Source organism: Diaporthe amygdali, assembly GCF_026229845.1.
Source record: "Diaporthe amygdali strain CAA958 chromosome Unknown NODE_25_length_736740_cov_64_583793, whole genome shotgun sequence".
NCBI classification, from domain to species: Eukaryota; Fungi; Ascomycota; class Sordariomycetes; order Diaporthales; family Diaporthaceae; genus Diaporthe; species Diaporthe amygdali.
In genome coordinates, this window is record NW_026517045.1 from 494,180 (window position 1) to 512,106 (window position 17,927).

The 17,927-nt window shown below is 52.3% G+C and overlaps 8 protein-coding genes across 8 annotated transcripts; 3 read left to right on the top strand and 5 right to left on the bottom strand.

Annotated features, from left to right (window-relative positions):
- Positions 1 to 235: 235 nt before the first annotated feature.
- On the top strand, positions 236 to 3,211 carry J7T55_007999 (uncharacterized protein; the record flags this gene model as incomplete). The annotated part of the gene is made up of 2 exons (XM_053131149.1): positions 236 to 395; positions 609 to 3,211. The coding sequence occupies 2 exons, from the start codon at positions 236 to 238 to the stop codon at positions 3,209 to 3,211; spliced, it is 2,763 nt and encodes a 920-aa protein (XP_052990834.1).
- A 966-nt stretch (positions 3,212 to 4,177) lies between these two features.
- J7T55_008000 (NmrA-hypothetical protein) lies at positions 4,178 to 5,089 on the bottom strand (the record flags this gene model as incomplete). Its single annotated transcript, XM_053131151.1, has 1 exon — positions 4,178 to 5,089. One exon carries the CDS (start codon positions 5,087 to 5,089, stop codon positions 4,178 to 4,180), a length of 912 nt encoding a protein of 303 aa, XP_052990835.1.
- Positions 5,090 to 7,334: 2,245 nt separating this feature from the next.
- Positions 7,335 to 8,404, bottom strand: J7T55_008001 (uncharacterized protein; the record flags this gene model as incomplete). The annotated part of the gene is made up of 4 exons (XM_053131152.1): positions 7,335 to 7,738; positions 7,823 to 8,073; positions 8,151 to 8,261; positions 8,325 to 8,404. The coding sequence occupies 4 exons, from the start codon at positions 8,402 to 8,404 to the stop codon at positions 7,335 to 7,337; spliced, it is 846 nt and encodes a 281-aa protein (XP_052990836.1).
- Positions 8,405 to 9,201: 797 nt separating this feature from the next.
- On the top strand, positions 9,202 to 9,519 carry J7T55_008002 (uncharacterized protein; the record flags this gene model as incomplete). Its single annotated transcript, XM_053131153.1, has 1 exon — positions 9,202 to 9,519. One exon carries the CDS (start codon positions 9,202 to 9,204, stop codon positions 9,517 to 9,519), a length of 318 nt encoding a protein of 105 aa, XP_052990837.1.
- Positions 9,520 to 10,408: 889 nt separating this feature from the next.
- J7T55_008003 (uncharacterized protein) lies at positions 10,409 to 12,578 on the bottom strand (the record flags this gene model as incomplete). Its single annotated transcript, XM_053131154.1, has 3 exons — positions 10,409 to 10,595; positions 10,668 to 12,236; positions 12,328 to 12,578. 3 exons carry the CDS (start codon positions 12,576 to 12,578, stop codon positions 10,409 to 10,411), a joined length of 2,007 nt encoding a protein of 668 aa, XP_052990838.1.
- Positions 12,579 to 12,827: 249 nt separating this feature from the next.
- Positions 12,828 to 13,637, bottom strand: J7T55_008004 (uncharacterized protein; the record flags this gene model as incomplete). Its single annotated transcript, XM_053131155.1, has 1 exon — positions 12,828 to 13,637. One exon carries the CDS (start codon positions 13,635 to 13,637, stop codon positions 12,828 to 12,830), a length of 810 nt encoding a protein of 269 aa, XP_052990839.1.
- Positions 13,638 to 14,293: 656 nt separating this feature from the next.
- Positions 14,294 to 15,016, bottom strand: J7T55_008005 (gnat family; the record flags this gene model as incomplete). Its single annotated transcript, XM_053131156.1, has 1 exon — positions 14,294 to 15,016. One exon carries the CDS (start codon positions 15,014 to 15,016, stop codon positions 14,294 to 14,296), a length of 723 nt encoding a protein of 240 aa, XP_052990840.1.
- A 1,908-nt stretch (positions 15,017 to 16,924) lies between these two features.
- J7T55_008006 (uncharacterized protein) lies at positions 16,925 to 17,635 on the top strand (the record flags this gene model as incomplete). Its single annotated transcript, XM_053131157.1, has 2 exons — positions 16,925 to 17,224; positions 17,297 to 17,635. 2 exons carry the CDS (start codon positions 16,925 to 16,927, stop codon positions 17,633 to 17,635), a joined length of 639 nt encoding a protein of 212 aa, XP_052990841.1.
- Positions 17,636 to 17,927: the final 292 nt, after the last annotated feature.

Consider the following 17,927-nt stretch of genomic DNA (forward strand, 5'->3'; position numbering starts at 1 on the left):
GTGAAAGATGTATGAAATAGTTAAGTACGGGGTGCCATATTCTATTCGAGGTTGCGAAAGTGACAATGGGCTGTTATGAGATCGCAAGGTGCGGGGTCGTTGCGGCTGAGGAAACGATGCGTCTGACTGGCCGTCGACGCATCGGCGTACAATTTATTTTGCATCTGCGACAACACAGCCTGTCAATCCTTAGTTGCAGCGAACGCTTCCATCCTCATTGTAAATGACAACTAGAATGAAGATGAAGTCGAATTCAGCAGGGCATATTGAAGCATCTGGCGATAGCCGCGTTTGGGTCGGAGATCTCAGAGAACACCACAACTACAACAGAAACGGAGGTGGAGATAACAATGGAGTTCATCACCACCACTACCACCACTACAACGGAAATGGATGTAAGGATCCTATAATCCGGCCACTGCCTCGGCTGACAAGCATAACCAATTTTATTGATCATGCAAGGTAGCCAGTCCCCAAAAACCTCAGATTGAGGCTGCCGAAGGACTTCCGAACGAGAAAGAAGGTAACCATTGCATCCTCTATTCGTTCGTTTGCGCTGGTCTGCTTTAAATAGAAATAGTGGCCTCAGTATCATTAACAGACCACAGCCTGTCTCCAGTCCCTTGGGTTCGGGGCAATCGATGCACGGTGCCAACACATCGCTCCTGCCCATCCAGATACGTGCGACTGGCTGTTCGGCACCACTGAGTTCCAGAAATGGAGGGACCCTGCATACCTTCACATCCACAATGGAGTGTTTTGGATCAAAGGCAAGCCGGGGGCGGGCAAATCGACGCTGATGAAGCACGCACTCTCCCGCTACCGGGACGACTTCTTCAGGGGCCATCTCATAGTGGCCTACTTCTTTAATGCCCAAGGCGAGACACTTGAGAAGACACCTCTCGGCATGCTGCGGGCGATTGTGTACCAGCTGCTCAAGAACGACGATACACTGTACGAATGTTTCGTCCCCTCCTTCCGCGAGAAGCAGCGGATAAATCAGGAGGGGAATTGGCAGTGGCGCCAATCAGAACTTCAGGAGTTCATTCTCTTCGTAGCCAAGCAGTCACGGTCGCGGCCCCTTTTGCTTCACGTCGACGCGCTGGACGAATGCGACAAGTCCGAGGTCCGTGCGGTGGTTAACTTTTTCGAATCGCTGAGCATTCATGCCTTTCCGAACAATGGATCGCTACGCATATGTCTTTCGAGCCGCCATTACCCTAGCATTCAAATGAAGAAGGCCCTCGAGTTAACGGTGGAAAAGAACCCAGATCACGAAACAGATATCGCTAAATACATTGAAGAAATGTTACGAGTTAGCGATGCCGAGATGGAAGCCGAGATCAGAAAGAGGGCCGAAGGTGTTTTCTTATGGGTTGTCATGGTTGTATCCCTGCTGAACAAAGCCTACGATGAAGGCCGTACTGAGGCGATGAGGAAGACTCTTCAGGACATCCCGGACGATCTTGAGAGAATGTTCTCCACCACTCTGAGCAAGGACGCGTCAGACATGGCCGAGACAGTTCACATGCTCCAATGGGTGCTCCTTAGCTTACGACCATTGAAGCCTCATGAGCTCGTCGCCGCGGTAGTCAGAATAGCTCTTCCCACAATCGACGTGATCCGGCGACGGATTACCACCTCGTCGAAAGGCCTGGTCGAGATACGACAAGGCGAGCCCGCTTCCGTCCAATTCATACATTTGTCGGTAAGCGATTTCCTGTATCGACAGAAGAGGTTACAGATACTGGATCCAACGCTAGGGTCAGAGCCAGTCAGGGCCAGCCACGGCCGACTGTGGGCTCGATGCTGGTCTTGTATCGAGCAGGTTGACACCACTTCGACGAGCGTCCAGCATATGAGAAAATTGAAAGACAAAGACCCCTTCCTAGATTATGCGGCGAGCCACATACTGAATCACGCCGAAAGAGCAATGTCCAGAGACGTGAGAGAGAGGGATGACAAGTGGGAGCGGGAAGGTCATGCCGACTCCTCGGATATTTCCCAGCGCATGTCTATCAAAAAGTGGCTACAGAAGCCAGATCTCTGGTTTCAATGGTGGAAACTGTTCCACGCCGCTACTAGCCCCTCTGATAAGGAGTCAGAACTGGTTGGGGAAGACAATGCGGGACTCTCTTACGTATTGGCACTTCACGGGCTGTTAAACCTACTCAGGGTTATTCTTGAGAATGGTGCCGACACCGACGTCAATATACTAGGCGGCTCTTTCGGTAATGCACTACAGGCCGCTTCAGCCAGGGGATACTACAGAATTGTCCAGCTACTCCTTGAGAAGGGTGCCGACGTCAACACGCAAGGCGGCGCCCATGGCAACGCACTACAGGCCGCTTCAGCTATAGGAGACTTTAAGATTGTTGAATTGCTCCTTAAGAAGGGCGCCAATGTTAATGCACAAGGCGGCCCTTACGGTAATGCATTACAGGTCGCTTTAGTCCGCAGACATTACAACATTTTTCAGCTACTTCTTGAAAATGGCGCTAATGTTAATGCAAAAGGCGGTGTCTGCGGTAATGCGCTACAGGCTGCTTCAATTATACAAAGCCTTGAGACTGTTCAGCTGCTCGTTGAAAAGGATGCCAATATTAACGCGCAAGGCGGCCCTTACAATACTGCATTACAGGCCGCTTCGTTCGGCGGATGCTACAAAATTGTTCGGCTGCTCATTCAGAACGGCGCTGATGTCAATATACAAGGCGGCCTTTGCAGCCACGCACTACAAGCCGCTTCATCTAAGGGACACTACAGGACTGTTCGGCTGCTTCTTGAGAAGGGCGCTAACGTCAATGCGCAAGGTGGCCGTTACGGCAATGCGCTACAAGCCGCGATTTCAAATAAACATAAAAGAATCGCGGGACTGCTTCGCGAGAAAGGAGCCGTTCCACAACCGCGAAAGCGGCAAAAGCTGACCTTGCCGAGCATCTTGGACGCCGGCCGCAAGCAAACAGACAAGAGACCACGGTCGTCCGAAGATGCGAGAAATCGCAGCTCCCACAGATCACCAAACATGGCGTTGAGGGACAATCAGAGGAGGCGTGGTCCAAGCTCACATGTTGTTGTTGACAACGGGACTGGCGCTCACATACAAGCGCCTGAGCCGACGACACCGATATCACAGCTCCATCAAGACCACCGCCAGCGTCGCAGCAACATTTCTACAGGACAAACACAAACACAGGGTCACCGCAACTGAACTCGCAATAGTGCTCATGGCCCCTGAAGTCAATTAAACAGTACTGAGAACAGCATACTACCTTGCCGGCCCAGGTATGTTAGCGCGCAGTCGACACGATGCGCTCTCCGTGCAGGTATTAGAGGTGTGCTTAATGCGGGTAAAGTAATGGGACAGCTACTTGCCGGAAGGAGAGGCTGATACCGTAACCGACGCAGGCAGGGCAAGAAGTCAGTGTTTCAGGCCGTAAGGATGTTCGATGGCCCAGAAAGGGGGAAGGAGTTTGTAACACCTCGGGCAGCTTCCAAGTGTCTTTGGAAAGACATTTAAGCGTTTGATGAGGAGCAGGGTTGAAGCAAGCATGAGACAGCCCGTCCACAGGTGGCGCCAGTGGGGGCGAGCGGCAAGGCAAAGCCCAAGAGCTCCTAGGAAGAAAAGGAAAGAACTTGATGGAATCGATCGTAATTGCTGACCTATTGGTTCCGGGGAGCTCTCAAATTTGGGGCAAGCTTTTAAGGTCTTGGATCATGCGTAGCGAGCTTCGCATCAGACGTAAGGCCAGCTCTCTGATTGGCTAGGTCAGCTTGTACCTTGCGCTGAATGAAATCAACGGTTGTAGGGTCGAGGTAGAAATACTGTAGGCTGATAGTGCAGCTTTGGAAGTCCTGGAACACCGAGATGTCCAGTATACGGGCCTACCAGGTCGGCAATATAAGCGTCAGTCCTATTACCAGGTTTGGAAGTTACCATGCCGTAGAAGCTTCAAACAGAGGATATAAAGCATTTTAATTCTATCACATTAAATTGCTTATATAATACTTAACAGTAATTTGTAAATGATTTAGGGATCTTGAGCTAGGGTGAAATCTTTTGAATATCATACATATTTAATTAGTAAAAAATAGCTGGGGCAACTACGATGTGGTTGCTTATTGAACGTTTTGTGTTCTGGAAAGAACCGTGAACGGGCGGATCTTCGATGATAGCTCACTTGCCCCCCGATATCAAGCTCCTGAGCGACTCGTCCAGGTTTTCTTGCGCCGAGCCGATGTTCACATTCCATAAGACTTGAGTAGCCGAGAAATTCGAGATTCTTCCCTTTCCATAAACGGTTCCGGCGAGCATACCCAATACTCCTAGTGGCTTGCCTTCCTTCAACTGCGCGGCTCCGCCCTGCCAAAGGTCTTCAACAGTGCCCTGAGATATGGTAAATTTCTCGCCAGTGACCTTCTCCAGGGCTCTCAGAATCTCATTTTGCGTCACTGTGAAGCTGTTCACATAGACGTATTGATTCTTGGTGAGCTCGGGCTTCTTCAAGCTCTTGGCTATAGCTCTACCAACCTGGTCCAGGTTTGTGGCGTCGTAGGAGATGTCTCCACCATCGTATATTGTGGCAGTACGAGCATTCACATTCCATCCCAAAAATACTGGAATTTTGGATCCCCAGTCGAACATCGCCCCCGTGACGACAGCAATCCACGAAATCTTGTCCTGGCGTTCTTTGAGGTAATCGAGGACGGCGATTTTCTCTGCGAGAAACGGGATGAAGTTGGGTGCTGAGCGAACCGAGGTGTCCATGCCGAACTCGGAGGGGACGAAGATCCTCACGCCTGCTGCGATGGCAACATCGATCAAAGACTTTTGAAGCTCAAGTGACCCGGGCGCGGTGCTGGAGACCGCGCTGACGACTGCGTCTTGGCCTCTGAAAGCCTCGAGCAGTGAAGAAGCAGAGTAGTCAGTCTGAAGGAGCTTCACGTCACCGAGGGCACTTTCCGAGGGCACCTGTCGACTCAGTCCAGTGACTTGGAATCCGTCTTCTGACAATGCTTTCAATGTTGATTTACCGACATTGCCAGTGGCTCCCACAACCAAAACCTTTTTGATGGCTGACTCAGACATGGTTGATCAAATGAAGTGCGGAAGATAGTGCTGGAATAGAGAGATTGCTTTTTGAAAATGGAGGAACAGAGACACCTTCCTGACTGCCCAGGCATGCATCGTGTGCATGCGACTGGCCGTTTTATACGGCAAGAAGAGATAGCAAAAGGGCAACAGCTGTGGCAGAGCGTTGTTAATTCAGCCGAACCGGGCTGAATTATTAAACAGCAACCGAGCTTGTTACGTACGTGAGCAGCCCGCATGGGTCTCCTAGCACTGACGAAGAGCTCTCATCTCGTATGCGAGGTTGAGCAGAATGATGATGGCCCTTAAAGTTGCCTCGGTCTGCTTCTTCTGCCAGAGCCGCACAAGCAGCCACTGTATCGCGCAGGCTAGACGCCAAATGGGGGTAGGAAGCTAGGGCGTCAGCCTGAGCCAGCTGTTCGCCTAACGACTTCACGAGATTCTTGAGTTTCACGACCGTGGCTTCCAGTTTCAAATTCCTATTCTTGTGGGATGAGATGAGATAGTCACTTCCTTTCGTGACTGGTAGGCGCGCTGCGCATTGAGAACTTGCGTACGGCGTCGCTGCGACAGATGAGCTTCTGAAAAGCTTCTACGGAAAGGCCAGGGCTCATTCAGACAGAATTTTCGCATACCTTCTTAGACGTCAAAGGCGCACCAGGATCTTCAATCTTCTGCGGCCTGCCACGTTTCTTTAAAGGCTGTCGAGGTGTGGCCAATTTCGAGGCATCATGACTTACGGCCACCTTTGGAGCCTGATGGATGTGTTGGGGACTGCAAGTGGAGTATGTGCCAGTTGTGTGCTCTTGATGTGACCGTCGATCCACTTGGAATTGCGTTTCGTATGTTCTGGGCATCTCAGGAACGGGATAGGAGGATTCGGACAGCAGCGAGACTAGCTGGGGCGGAATCCCCGAACCCACGCTATGCACGTCCATTTGAAGGTGGCCACTTTCCGCTCGACATGATCGGTATTGACGGACTTTCGATCGGAACACAAACGGCGCAAAGATTGGGCCTGATGTGGCTACAACTCTTGTATAACAGTGAGCTGTGTAAGATCCAAGTTGCCAGCTTCCCGGAAGCAGTCGGAAAGTGATGTGGTTGCCAACTAGTGGCTCTTTATTCCGGGACATCATGCCGCCTCGTTACCGAGCTGGAGCATTGTCTGGCAACCACGACATCTATAGATCATGTAGCAGTCTGCCGGCGGAAATCAGACAACATTTTAACGACCCGCCAGGTAAGGAATGCGGGCATTGGCACATGTCAGCAAAGTCCCGTCAAAGCTCTCCGGATCTTTATTTAACGTGAACAGTCGTCTGACATCCCAAGAAGGTCGGGCCTCGGACAGCTTCCAGCAAAATGCGAGGTTGTAATAGCTAGGTAAATCGTGAGAGCCGCATTGAAACCTCCCCTCGAGCAGTGAAAGCCAATCATGCCTCGTCCGCGGCGAAGGTTCGACAGATGTATCAATAATCAATAATTACGAGGCTCAAACTTTGAAGGTGGATTTCAGGCAAAAGGAAAGCTAACAGCCTCGGCATCGAACCACAATTTCTTCGGCTTTATAAGCATCTCCGAGTCTTTCGGACATTAGATAAAACCATGTCACTTTACGTCGGATGTCGTGGTACGCAGACTGTCCAGTAAGTCATGTTGACTTAGATGAGTTACGTAAGGCCGAATCTATGCACGCTTGCTACGAAGAAGGTTCAACGTGGTACGGTGAAGTTACAGGCTGTACCGGGGATGTTATTTTACGTCCTACATCACGCACGTGCGGTCACACCGAGCACTACATAAATACGTGGAAAGTTTGTGTGTAGAGAGGCCGGACAAGATAAAATTTCAAACTAATAGATACCAGTCTGATCTAGATTAAAGGCGTTGAGTATATAAAATTTAAATCCAGATATTCAGCAATAGATATAAGACTTCGGTCATTGTGAAATCGTAATAGATATTGAGAAAAGCGAGAAAGACTGATATATAATCGTCATAATTTCGAAGGCACACCTCCGTCTATCCCAATCTCAATATCAGACAGTTCTTCTTCTCTCAAGATGATGAAATTACTAAGTTTTTCGTAATTTAGGTCTCGGTGTTAACACGTAGATATTTGGAGGATACAACTATTCATTCGGGTCCAATGATGTCGGAAATAGATAAACGTCACGAACCATAAAACTAAGTGTGGCACCGCCAGCTTCTCATATCCTCGTGCAGCTCACCTTTTGATTCATACCTCCGGCTTTTTCCCAATCACCGTCCACCGTGTCGCGGTTGTGTAGGCCCCTTGCCTCGATTCCTCAACTGCCAAAGGAAGCAGCCGAGTGATCTCTTGCCGTATCTTTTCGTTCTTCGTCTTGCGACCGAAGATCTCGTACATCATCAGCCCGCCTTCGTGTAGAATAAATGCCATGTGCGGTGGGGGGTCGATCTTTTCCACCTCCACTTGGACGAAGCCCGCGGTCGACAAGGTGACTGGCAGATCGGTGAGCCATGTTGGCCTGGTTCGCAGGTCCTCTACAGATAGCAGATTGAACAACTCAGACAGGTGCTCTGTCTTATTTTCAGGCCTGGTCTTGTCTGTGCGGACCGATTTAAAATCAGGTTCGCCCCATTGGAGGTAGCCGCCCGGCTCTAGATTGTGCTTCGTCAGAGATCATCTCAGAGTGGCCTGCTCTTGGTATGCGGGATGATCAGCACCAGAGGCAAGGAACTCACTGAGCATCTTGAAAAGCCGTTCAACCACGTTAGGGACTTGGCTGTTCAACAAAACAAAAGATAAGGAACGCAGATGAACGATGTCAAAGGCGCCAACAAGATCTTCAGGCAAATCCTGCTTTACATCCCAGTGTCTGAATTTCACGTTTGATGGCAGTGTCTCGGCCGGGGGGACAGCGTCGAAGGAGATATCGAAGCCTTCGAGACGGGCGGTTGGAGCAGCCAACTCTCGGACGTCTAAAAGCCAGATGCTGGTTACGTAATTGTCAATCGAGAATAGAATGACCGCATGGAAAAGTTTGCTTCCTCTACTTGAGCCTCAGCTTACCCGGTGCCGGTGCCAACATCTGCCACGCGTAGATTGGCGCTCTGAATTGGGATCTTTGGGTGAGTCACGTAGCCGAAGATTTTGACCCAAAGGCAGTGCAGTAAGTTTATGCTGAGACATATTAGAGCTGAATAGAACTGGAAGGTGGAATATTATCAGAGTGTCTCCACTTACCGGTTGTTATCCAGGAAGTCACGAGTGAGTACATAATCGTCTTTGGGCGCCGCTCCGGGGGCATCGGCATTGGACGTCATGATGGATTTACTTCGGAGATAATTAACGATGTCAGGTTATTCACACACGTATACTGGGACTCATCACGAACGAAGTAGACCAAAGAGCCGGGTACCCCGCTTCAATGAGCTGTTGCGGTATTCGTTGCGCCTTCATTGACCTAGGTACTCGAGACGTGGTTCCAGATGTCAGCATTTAGACTTCTATCGGACCCTGAAACGCAACGGTGCAGATCAGCTGACCGCATATGCTAATTTGTATCAAGACTAAGAACATATGCTTAATCTTAACTTTAGTATGTAACATATCGCTACCCCGCGGATCGCAGTTGTACCGCAGAGCTCTTGTCGCTGCACAATGTGTAGTGTAAATATAGCTGACACCCGTCCTCCACCAGCCTCAACGATCTTTAGTTACGTATTATGCCTTTTGCAGTCGTTTCTAAACTCATGTCAGCTTCAATGTTAGCGTCAGCCAATCTATGATTACCGCTGCTCAAGTGGCTGGTGTGATAGCATCGTCACAGTGATTCATTCGGTTCATGTGAGTACGTGCTTCAGAATTTTGCTTCTCGTGAGATCTTTACTGTGACTGAGGAAAGGATCAGACAGACCCACAGCCCCTCCAAGTCACCAGTATGCCTGATATAATATAATTCCTCTCCTCTCCCGCTGCCTCACATGCACCCTAGACTCCAAGAGAGCAAAACAGAGCAGTAAAATATTCAGGAATCCTTAAATTGAAGTCAATTTACTAATCTTAGGAACGACAAAATGGCCGACGAGCAAGTCGCACAAGTACCAGCCAACATGGTAGCATGCCAGTGCAGAAGCACATACCACTGTCGCCACGGCGGCGGAGCCTGCGCGAACCCGGCGCGGTGGTGCCAGTGGTGCAAGGACGGCGGGTGCGTGCTGGCGAGGCAGGTGGACGCGGCGAGGGAGGGCGGACTGGACGGCGGCAGCAACAGCAGCGGGAGGAGAAGGCGGAGAAGGAGGAGCCACAGACTTCCTGCGCCGCCGACGGTGCCGATGGTGCCTGGCCTCCCACCGCTACCGCCTCTGCCTCCGTTGCCGCTTTTCCCAATGACGATGCCGATACCGATGGTAGGGATGGGACGTGGAAGGATACGTGAGGTCAGCAGCTCTAGTAGCTCAAGCTCTCGCAGCTCGGATTCTGGCAGCTCGAGCCCAATGCAACAGTAGCAGATAATAGAGAAGTATAGATAATGTGTAGAGTTGAAGAATTTAGTTGGTGGATAAAAATGTAGATCGGGTCGTAATTCAAGACTAAGTCCACCGCTCTCCTAATTCTCCATTGTCCGGATCGAAAAGAGTGGCTATGCGAATTTGTGAGTTATCACCCCTGATTAGACCGCCCTGTAGCAGGGCATCATCCAAGATGCAGAGGGCCTGTCTACTGATCGAAACTACTTCATTAGTGGGCATGTTCTCCAGGGTCAAGCACGATCATTGCGGTGGTTTGCTTGGGAGCCATCACGTCACGGACAGAATTATGTGGGAAGTGCAAAAAGGCAATTGTATTGGTGTTTCCATTGATTTAGATCTTAGGAGTCCTTGGGCAAAGATCAGAGCCTGACTTACGCCACACCATCCGAAGCAACAAGCTTCGGGTTACAGGTGAGTGCCCAGGAATGCCACGACCGCTAGATCTCATATGCTACTGCGCAATGGGTGTACTACAGTAGCACAGCCTGGAATTAGGCCTGAAGTAGCAGAGGGATGATCATGGTGATCGATGCTGGCAGGCCGAAGTGAACAACAGGGATCATCTCGGCATCCTGAATGATGGCGCGTCCTGTGGTTAAGGGACCATTCCGCTAAGGCTCTTGCTCGAAGTTAAATCTCCAGAGATGAGGCCATCGCGACATGTTAACGGTTCTCCAAGGTAATCAGCCCACGAGGCTCTCCAGCTACGCGTGAGAGACCGGGCAGCCATTGCTGTATCTGAGTTTTGGAAAGCGTCAACGAGCGAACTGCCAAAGCCGAGAAGGCTACGGGCATCTAGCCCTCGCCGTTCTCGGGGTCCTCGTCGCCCTCCTCCTCCTCCTGCAATGCCTTTGGGATAGCCTTGATGAGCTTAGGATCATATCTCTCCTTAGGCTGAAACGCGGCCTCGATGCCGTGTGCGGTGACCCAGAGGAAGGAGTCCGTCTCAAAATTATCCAGCTGATGGAAGAAGATGTGGAATCTGATAGGAAAGCGTGTCAGCCTAAACCAAGACAGACCGGAGCCGCAACCGCTCAAGTAGGCGCAGACTTACGAGTTCTCGTTCTCCTCCGTCTCATAGATGCGTTTATAGATATGTTCCTGCTTGAAATCCTCAATCTTCTTATCGAACTTTGTGAACTCCAGGGGTTCCCTGTCAAATGACCCCGTAGCCTTCTTGCTGTAGCTCTCGAAAACAGGCCGTTCGAGGAGCAGGCCCAGACCGGGCGCCTTGGGGATGGATATCCGCGTCGGGCCGTAGGTCTCTTTGATGATTGAGACAGGCACGGCGCACCGCACACACAGCACAGCCATGGCGACCATCTTACGGATCTGGTGCATCATGAAGCTCTGGCCGTGGACCTTGAGCGACAGCCACTCGGTGTCACGAATCTGAATGGGGCTGGGGTTGACCTCGAAGGAGCGGATGTGGCGTTTGGCCGAGGGGTCCTTGTAGGGTTTCTTGATGGTGTAGTTGTGGAAGTTGTTGGTTCCCTGGTACTGGTCCAGCGCGGCCTGCAGCTGCTGGATGCGCGCAGGTGAGACTCGATACCGGCGCTTGGCGGCCACATAAGCCGTCTTGATTTCGCGCAGGGCAAGCTCGGCGGGTGTGGGTATGTATTTGGGTTTTTCGGTCGTTGTGTCTTCGACTTTCTCAGTTGGGGGATCTGTTGGCTTCCCATCGACCTCCATCGGATCTGAAGCTGCCGTAGGATCCTCGAGCTTGGTCTCTTCAGCCTGCCCTTCCTTTACCTCTGCGTCTCCCGAAGCAATCGTCTCAGCGCTTTGGTCAACCTCGGTCTGCTCAGTCTTGGCCTTCTTGGATGGGGCGTCGGAGTCAGTCTCCTCTTCGGCTTTTCGCTTGGTGGACGAGAGGTCTTTGGGCTCGTCTTCTGGCTGAATCTCCTCGGTAGAAAGATGCATTAATCGTACGACCTCCTCGCGGGTCTTGTCGTCCAGCTTGGCTAGAATGGGCTGAATATCGTTCTTTTCCACATCGTCCCAGAACTCCTTGATGTCGTTCCAAGGCTTGAAGCGTTCCTCTGACACGCCCTTCTCCTCGGCAGAGCTGATGATCTTCTTGCCCAGGTAACTCTGCGGGTGGGGCGGCAGGAGCGAGTAGCTGGGCAGCAGGTACTCGTACCACCTCGAGTCGCAGGCCTGGTAGCAGTTGAAGGCATTGTTGGTCCTCTGGATGCCCCAGACGCGGATCTGCTCAGGCAGCTTCTCGTTGATCTTGCTGACAATGTCGGGGTCCTCGATGGTCAGCTTGAGCGAGACGACGTTGCCGGCAGCGTGCACGCCCTTGTCAGTCCTGGCGCAGCGGATGAAGCTAGACTTCTTGGGGTCGTCGGCGTTCCTCTTGGCAATGGCGCCGGCGGCGACAAAGGCCGCGAACAGGTCGCCCTCGATGGTCTTCTCGTGGTGGTTCATCTGCATGCCCTTGTATCCGGTGCCGGCGTACCCAATCAGCACGGCGACCTTGCGCTTGGGGCGGCGGTCCTCGGCGGCAATCTCCTCGGCGGAGAAGGGGATGCTCATGTTGGACTCGGGGACGAGGGCCGGGTCGAATCGGGTTTTTCGCTCAGCGGGGCGCGGGTTTGGTATGCGGGCTTGGTCGCCTCTGAGGATTGGGTCAGTCGCTTTGGCATGCTCAGTCTGCGTATCTCAAGGGCGACGAGAGAAATACTTTGGAAGTGAAGAGAGTGACTGACCTTGAGCCATCGCGGTCGCGATTGTCTCGATCGCCTCGGCCTCCTCGACCTCCTTGCCCACGGCCGCCACGGCTCCTGGCCTTCTGGCGGCGCCTGTCGTCCCAGTTCTTATTGCGGCCAGGCTTGTCACCATCGTTGGCAGGCGCATGTGAAGCGGACTGGCCAGTGGGCGTTGATGTGGTCTCAGCCGCTGCAGAAGGGGCATTCGAAGGCGCCGAGGGCCCGTCGCCAGGCTTGTGAGGTTCTGCCATGTTCGTGGTGTTGTAATCGTGCAGTGTCGCATGCCTTTCACATGCTCCGACGAGAAATTGGATTTTCTCGATGTGAAGGTTTGGACTTTTTTTTTAAGCTTCGCCTTGACTAAAATTGGAGCTTCCTCAAATCCGGTCAATTGCAGATCAGCGCTAGCCTGGGCAGTCAGGGTCCCTATGGCGGGGTAGCTCCTGCGCCTAAGATGGAACCGTCACCCGTGGAATATTAACCTCCCCCTGCTCCCCGTCTCAAGCGCTCAACACAGCATTCATGTGTTTCTTCAGAAAGGCAACAAGATCGTCCACACCCTGGGGCTCGTTCAGCCAGTGGCCTCCATCCTCGTACTCGTGCCATTCCACCTCCCCAAATATATCTGAGAACCGCTTGAGTGTGTCCCTCAACGCCCTGCCATGGCTTACAGAGACGACAGGATCGTCACTCGAGTGGCCTAGGAAAACAGGCACCGGACTTCTGGGCCCTGAGATGGGCCCCGAGAAGGGCCCACTGCTGGTCTCTCCAAACACTAATCTGAGCTGCTCCCGCCCGTCCTCATCACCCAGCTCGCCAGACAACGGCATCCAACTGCTCAGCCCAATCAGTCCAGCGAGCCCGGACATGGCCTCCCCAGCAAAGAAAGCCGCCACAGCGACCACAAAGCCCTGACTGATACCGCCAATAAAGATCCTGTCCCTTGCCACGTCCCTCTCCTCCTCTCGGACGACTTCCACCAAGGCAGAGACGCTGTCCTTCAGCCCCGGCAGTTGTACTTCAGGCCGCTCGTCCGGGTTCTCGGTGGACCACATGTCGAACCACTGTGACATGTCCGTGTCGAAGCGTGCCGACCGCAGCATCGGCGCTGTAGGGAACACCCATCGTATTGTCGGCAAGAGATCCGGCAAGGTCCTTTTGCTGTCCTCTGATGAATCCAAGGCCGAGGCCTCGCTCTCGAAAAGCTCGCTGGCGAACTCGGCGCTCGTACTGTCGCGGCCGTGGAGGAGGATGATAGTGTGGGTGTGCGCATATCCCTTTCTGGGCTCGACAACGTGACTAGCTGGCATCATTGAGAACTCAGCAACAATTTTGAATTTGTGTGTGAAAGTCGTAAACTTCCAAAGGTCTCCGCTGATGGGGCATTGAAAGAGAAAATATCCTACGAAATAGAAACAAAGGTATGTGCTTGCATCTAGGCAACAGTTTGTTCGCGGAGATGATTGTAAGTCGATGCACAGACCATTCCTGCCCCATCCTGGAAGACTCGAGAGCGAATCTCCACTCACACTTCTTGCGTTTCTTTTATACGTCGACTTCGAGTCTGCTCAAACAATGCTTCTCTATTTCTCAGCCATCGACTGATAAAATGAACGCTCTGAATTGTCTCCTGCTTGTACTTTTGGTTTGTTATGTGAAAGTATATTCAAGTACATGGCGCTTCATGGTTCTCATGGCATCACAATTGCTCTACACTTTCCAAAGTGGGCCTTCCAATGGCGCAGCTAAAGGCGTGGCAGTGGCGAGTAATCTTCAAGTAATATTTTCTAGGCTGTTTATAAGGCTGTTGAAGGAATACGAGACATCATCGCTATGACTCTATGTCTTGCTCGAATGTCTGCGGGCACACCTTGGAAGGGGAATATGCGTAGTGTGAGCACTGCCACCTCGAGCCCGACATTTTGGCACTTACCATATGAATTCGGATACCGTCATTATCATCGCCTCAGCGACTCATCACCTTCTCAACCTTCTCCCTAGCCTCGCTCTCCCACACATCCCAGCTCATGCTGTAGTAAAATGTGTCCCTCCACACATCATCCGGGTGACTCCCCGGCGGGAGAGGCTTGCCATTGCCCTGCTTCCCATACCTCCTTCCCAGCGGGAACTTCATGTGGTAAGGAATAACACCAACCTTTTCAAATCCCATCCTCTCTGCAACTCTGGCGCTGGCAGCATTCGCCGTGCTGCAGTGCCACTGCATCCGCTGCAGGCCCATCCCGCCCTGCTCCGGCCGCGCAAACCCGTGCTGCATCATCAGCCCCACCGTGTTGGACGTGACGTGCGAGCGCTGGTACCTGGGCAGCACGATGATGGCGCCCACCTCGCTGCTGAGGTGCGCCTTGGAGGTGTTGATGTAGGCCACCATGCCCGCGAGCTCCCCGTCTGGGTCCTCCGGGGAGCGGTCCCTGGTCTTGTCGATGATGGCCAGGGTCGTGTGCGCCGGGTTGGACAGGGAGAGGATCGTGTCGGGCTTGGTGAATGCTGCCTTCATGTCGTTCACGGTGGAGAATGGTATGAAAGAGATGTTGGCATAGAGCTCAGGGTGGTCGGCGGACTGGGCGATGAAGGCCGCGCCGTGGAGGTCGAGGTCGAAGGGGACGAGCTTCACCCGGTCGTTTGCGATGGGTGCTTCGATTGGAAAATGAAAGACTGATGGTTCGGCCATTTTTGACTCAAATTTCAGAGGAAGTGGTAATCTTGTAGAGGTAAAAGCTAAGAGTAGGATGTTTTGTAAGGTCTTTGGCAGAGGGCGGGAGACAGTGTGACTCATGGGCGAGGAAGGGAGCACAAGGAAGGGCGAGATACCGGAGACAATCTCGGATTGACTCCTAGAGATGGTCTGAGAAGCTACTTAAGTAATATTCTTGAGGTCTTCAAACCAAGCCTCACACCCTTTCAACGCAATCCTTCCTACCCGTGACGAATTATCTACGGCCACTTGACCGCGCTCACTTGCGCAGGTGCGAGTCGGCGCTCGGCTTCGGGCCGGAGCTGGCCTGACCTCTCGGACACCACCATGGCTTACGCCCTCACCGCTTTGATCAGATTCTTGGAGAGCAAGTCTTCTGATTTGTCTTCCTTGGGTTAGGAATCCTTGGTGTCAGCTTAGTTGTCAACATGATTGTAAGGAACTGGGCTCCACTCGTAAATGTGCCTCGGCAGCTGAACTGGTACGTTCAAGCAGTTCCTCCCATACTCCAAAGTTGGAAGCCATCAGCAGCACAGCCTTATACATGCTGGATTCTGAACTCAAACTTCAACGCAAATTTGGTATGAAAGCTGAAGCGGAAGGGCGGAGGGGCCCCTTAGCTGGCAAAGATCACGCTTCAAACACAATTTGCCCTCTCACGTGCACGAGATTCGCTCTATCACAGAAACAGGCACTCAACTACCTGTCTACGTTGAAGTAGAGCGCCTATTCTTTTAGTAAGATTGAAAATTGAAAATCGAAATTTATGGTATTTATTTTCTTATGTATGCCTGCTCCGAATTAAATTTACTTACCTTCAACCACTGCACAGCCGTGCCACTACCTATATATTTACATCCTAGTAAACAGAGCTTATAAGACCATCGTTGCAATTCGGACCTGAAGGAGATTCATATCAAAAAAGTATTAAGACGCTGTATATAGGTCATAATGGTCTTCATCCCTCGCATCACATACTACGCATGTAAGAAATCTCCAAGCATGAAGGGATGATGGGCCAAAAGAGTGTAATTAAAAACATTTAACGACTTGGTGGAGATGCCTTCAAGGCCAGATCGTGTAATTGAACAAGTCAAAACAGAATTTTAAGCGTTTTCCGATATATGGGTGTGGCTTGACCCAACCGTTTTATTGCAGGACACAATTCACCAGAGAATTATTGATGGTCTGTCATGTAACTTCTGAACCGCGCGGATACCATTTTCTTTGTCTCTCTGCCCCCTCACCCTCCTTGTGCGAATGCCCTTTGGGCAAGTTTTTGGCATCTGAAAAAGACATTCGAGGTCAAAACAGGGACTTGCCCAGAGCAGCGCCTCCTGCCCACCGAGCCTCAGCTAGGAATGCCACCAAATTTACCAACCCGCAGCGACGCAGCCCGTGGCGTCAGCGGAGGTTATGCTAATACTCGATATCCCTGATTCCTGGTCTCAAGATGCTGTAGCGCTCCGCAGCTGAAAGATAAAAGGAGCTTCCATTGTTTCTTGGATCTGTGCGCAGCACGTGCGAGTTCAGCCGGGCTATCAGGAAGCATCAAGCAAGAAGAAAAAGAGCCACATCGTAAATATTGCACGTGAAAGAGCCTGAAGCCACTGGAGCCCGACTGGCATGAAGTTCATGACCCATCTTCTTCGCAGCAAAAGTGTTCAAAAGGGAGGCACGTCGTTACTCGAGGAACGTGCCGTCTCTTTGTGTCTCATCTCCTTGGCATTCTTGAACTTGCGATAACCTCTAGAAAGCCAGCTCCCGGCCCTTAGCCCCAAAGCTGCCAGCTCCGGGCTCGCCCATCCTCTTGAACAGCGCAACTTATGCCCATATCGAGCACAGTCCAAACAAGCATCGTGAAAATCAGACACGCACATTGGTATGGCCGCCCCAGCTTATTCCCAGACCGCGCCTCAGCAGGCCTCCCCCGGGCCCATCGACAACCATGATGTCGAGGACTGGAAGCAGCGCTTCAACACAGTGCTCGCCAAGCCCTCGGAGCACGTCAAGAGCGCCTCGCCCCCGACGGCGCAGGCATGGCACAGCTCCTTGTTCGGGTGCTGCAGCCCGGTCGACCTCTGTCTCGTGACCTACTGCCTGCCGTGCATCACGTTCGGCAAGACGCACCACAGGCTGCGCAAGGACGGCAAGATGGAGGGCTACGAGCCGATCAACACCTCTGTGAGTTTGAGTGGTCACTTGACCAGAGTGCTCGGCGGGGGGGATTGTGATCTGATGGATTCCGCGACACAGTGCCTCCTCTTCTGCGCGTCAGGCTGCTTCGGCCTGCACTGGATCCTCATGTCCATGCAGCGCGCCGACCTGCGTGACAAGTACCACCTCCGCGGCAACTGCGCGACCGACATCGCCACCGCGTGCTGCTGTGTCCTGTGCGACCTCGTCCAACAGGAGAAGGAGGCCGAATACCGCGAGCCGCTGATGGCCCCGGCCGGCCTGGCTGGCATCCGGCAGGAGTACCAGATGCAGGGCAATATGGCGTATCCCTCACGGCCGGCGCCCGCTGAACCTCCTGCGGTGCCGGCGCCCGCCCAGCAGGAGAAAGCGCATGAGTCTGGGTTAAGCAGCGTTTAGGTGAGGGGTGATGGGTCGAAGTCTTTCATCGAGGCTGGAGCACAGAATCATTGTTTGCAAGAGGTCGATCATTGCAAAATCCACCCGAAGCCTGTCGGATGGGGTGAGATGGTTTGCCTGTCTGATCGATCACTTTTTTTTCCGCGTGCTCCTTTTGGACTGTGCCGGCGAAGAATTAATAATCGGTGATTGGAAGGGCATTTGGTCATCCTTAATACCCCAAAAGTGAGATGACCAGCCGAGATTTGGAACAGGATGCCATCAAGGGCGATGCAGCCTCAGGACTCGAACT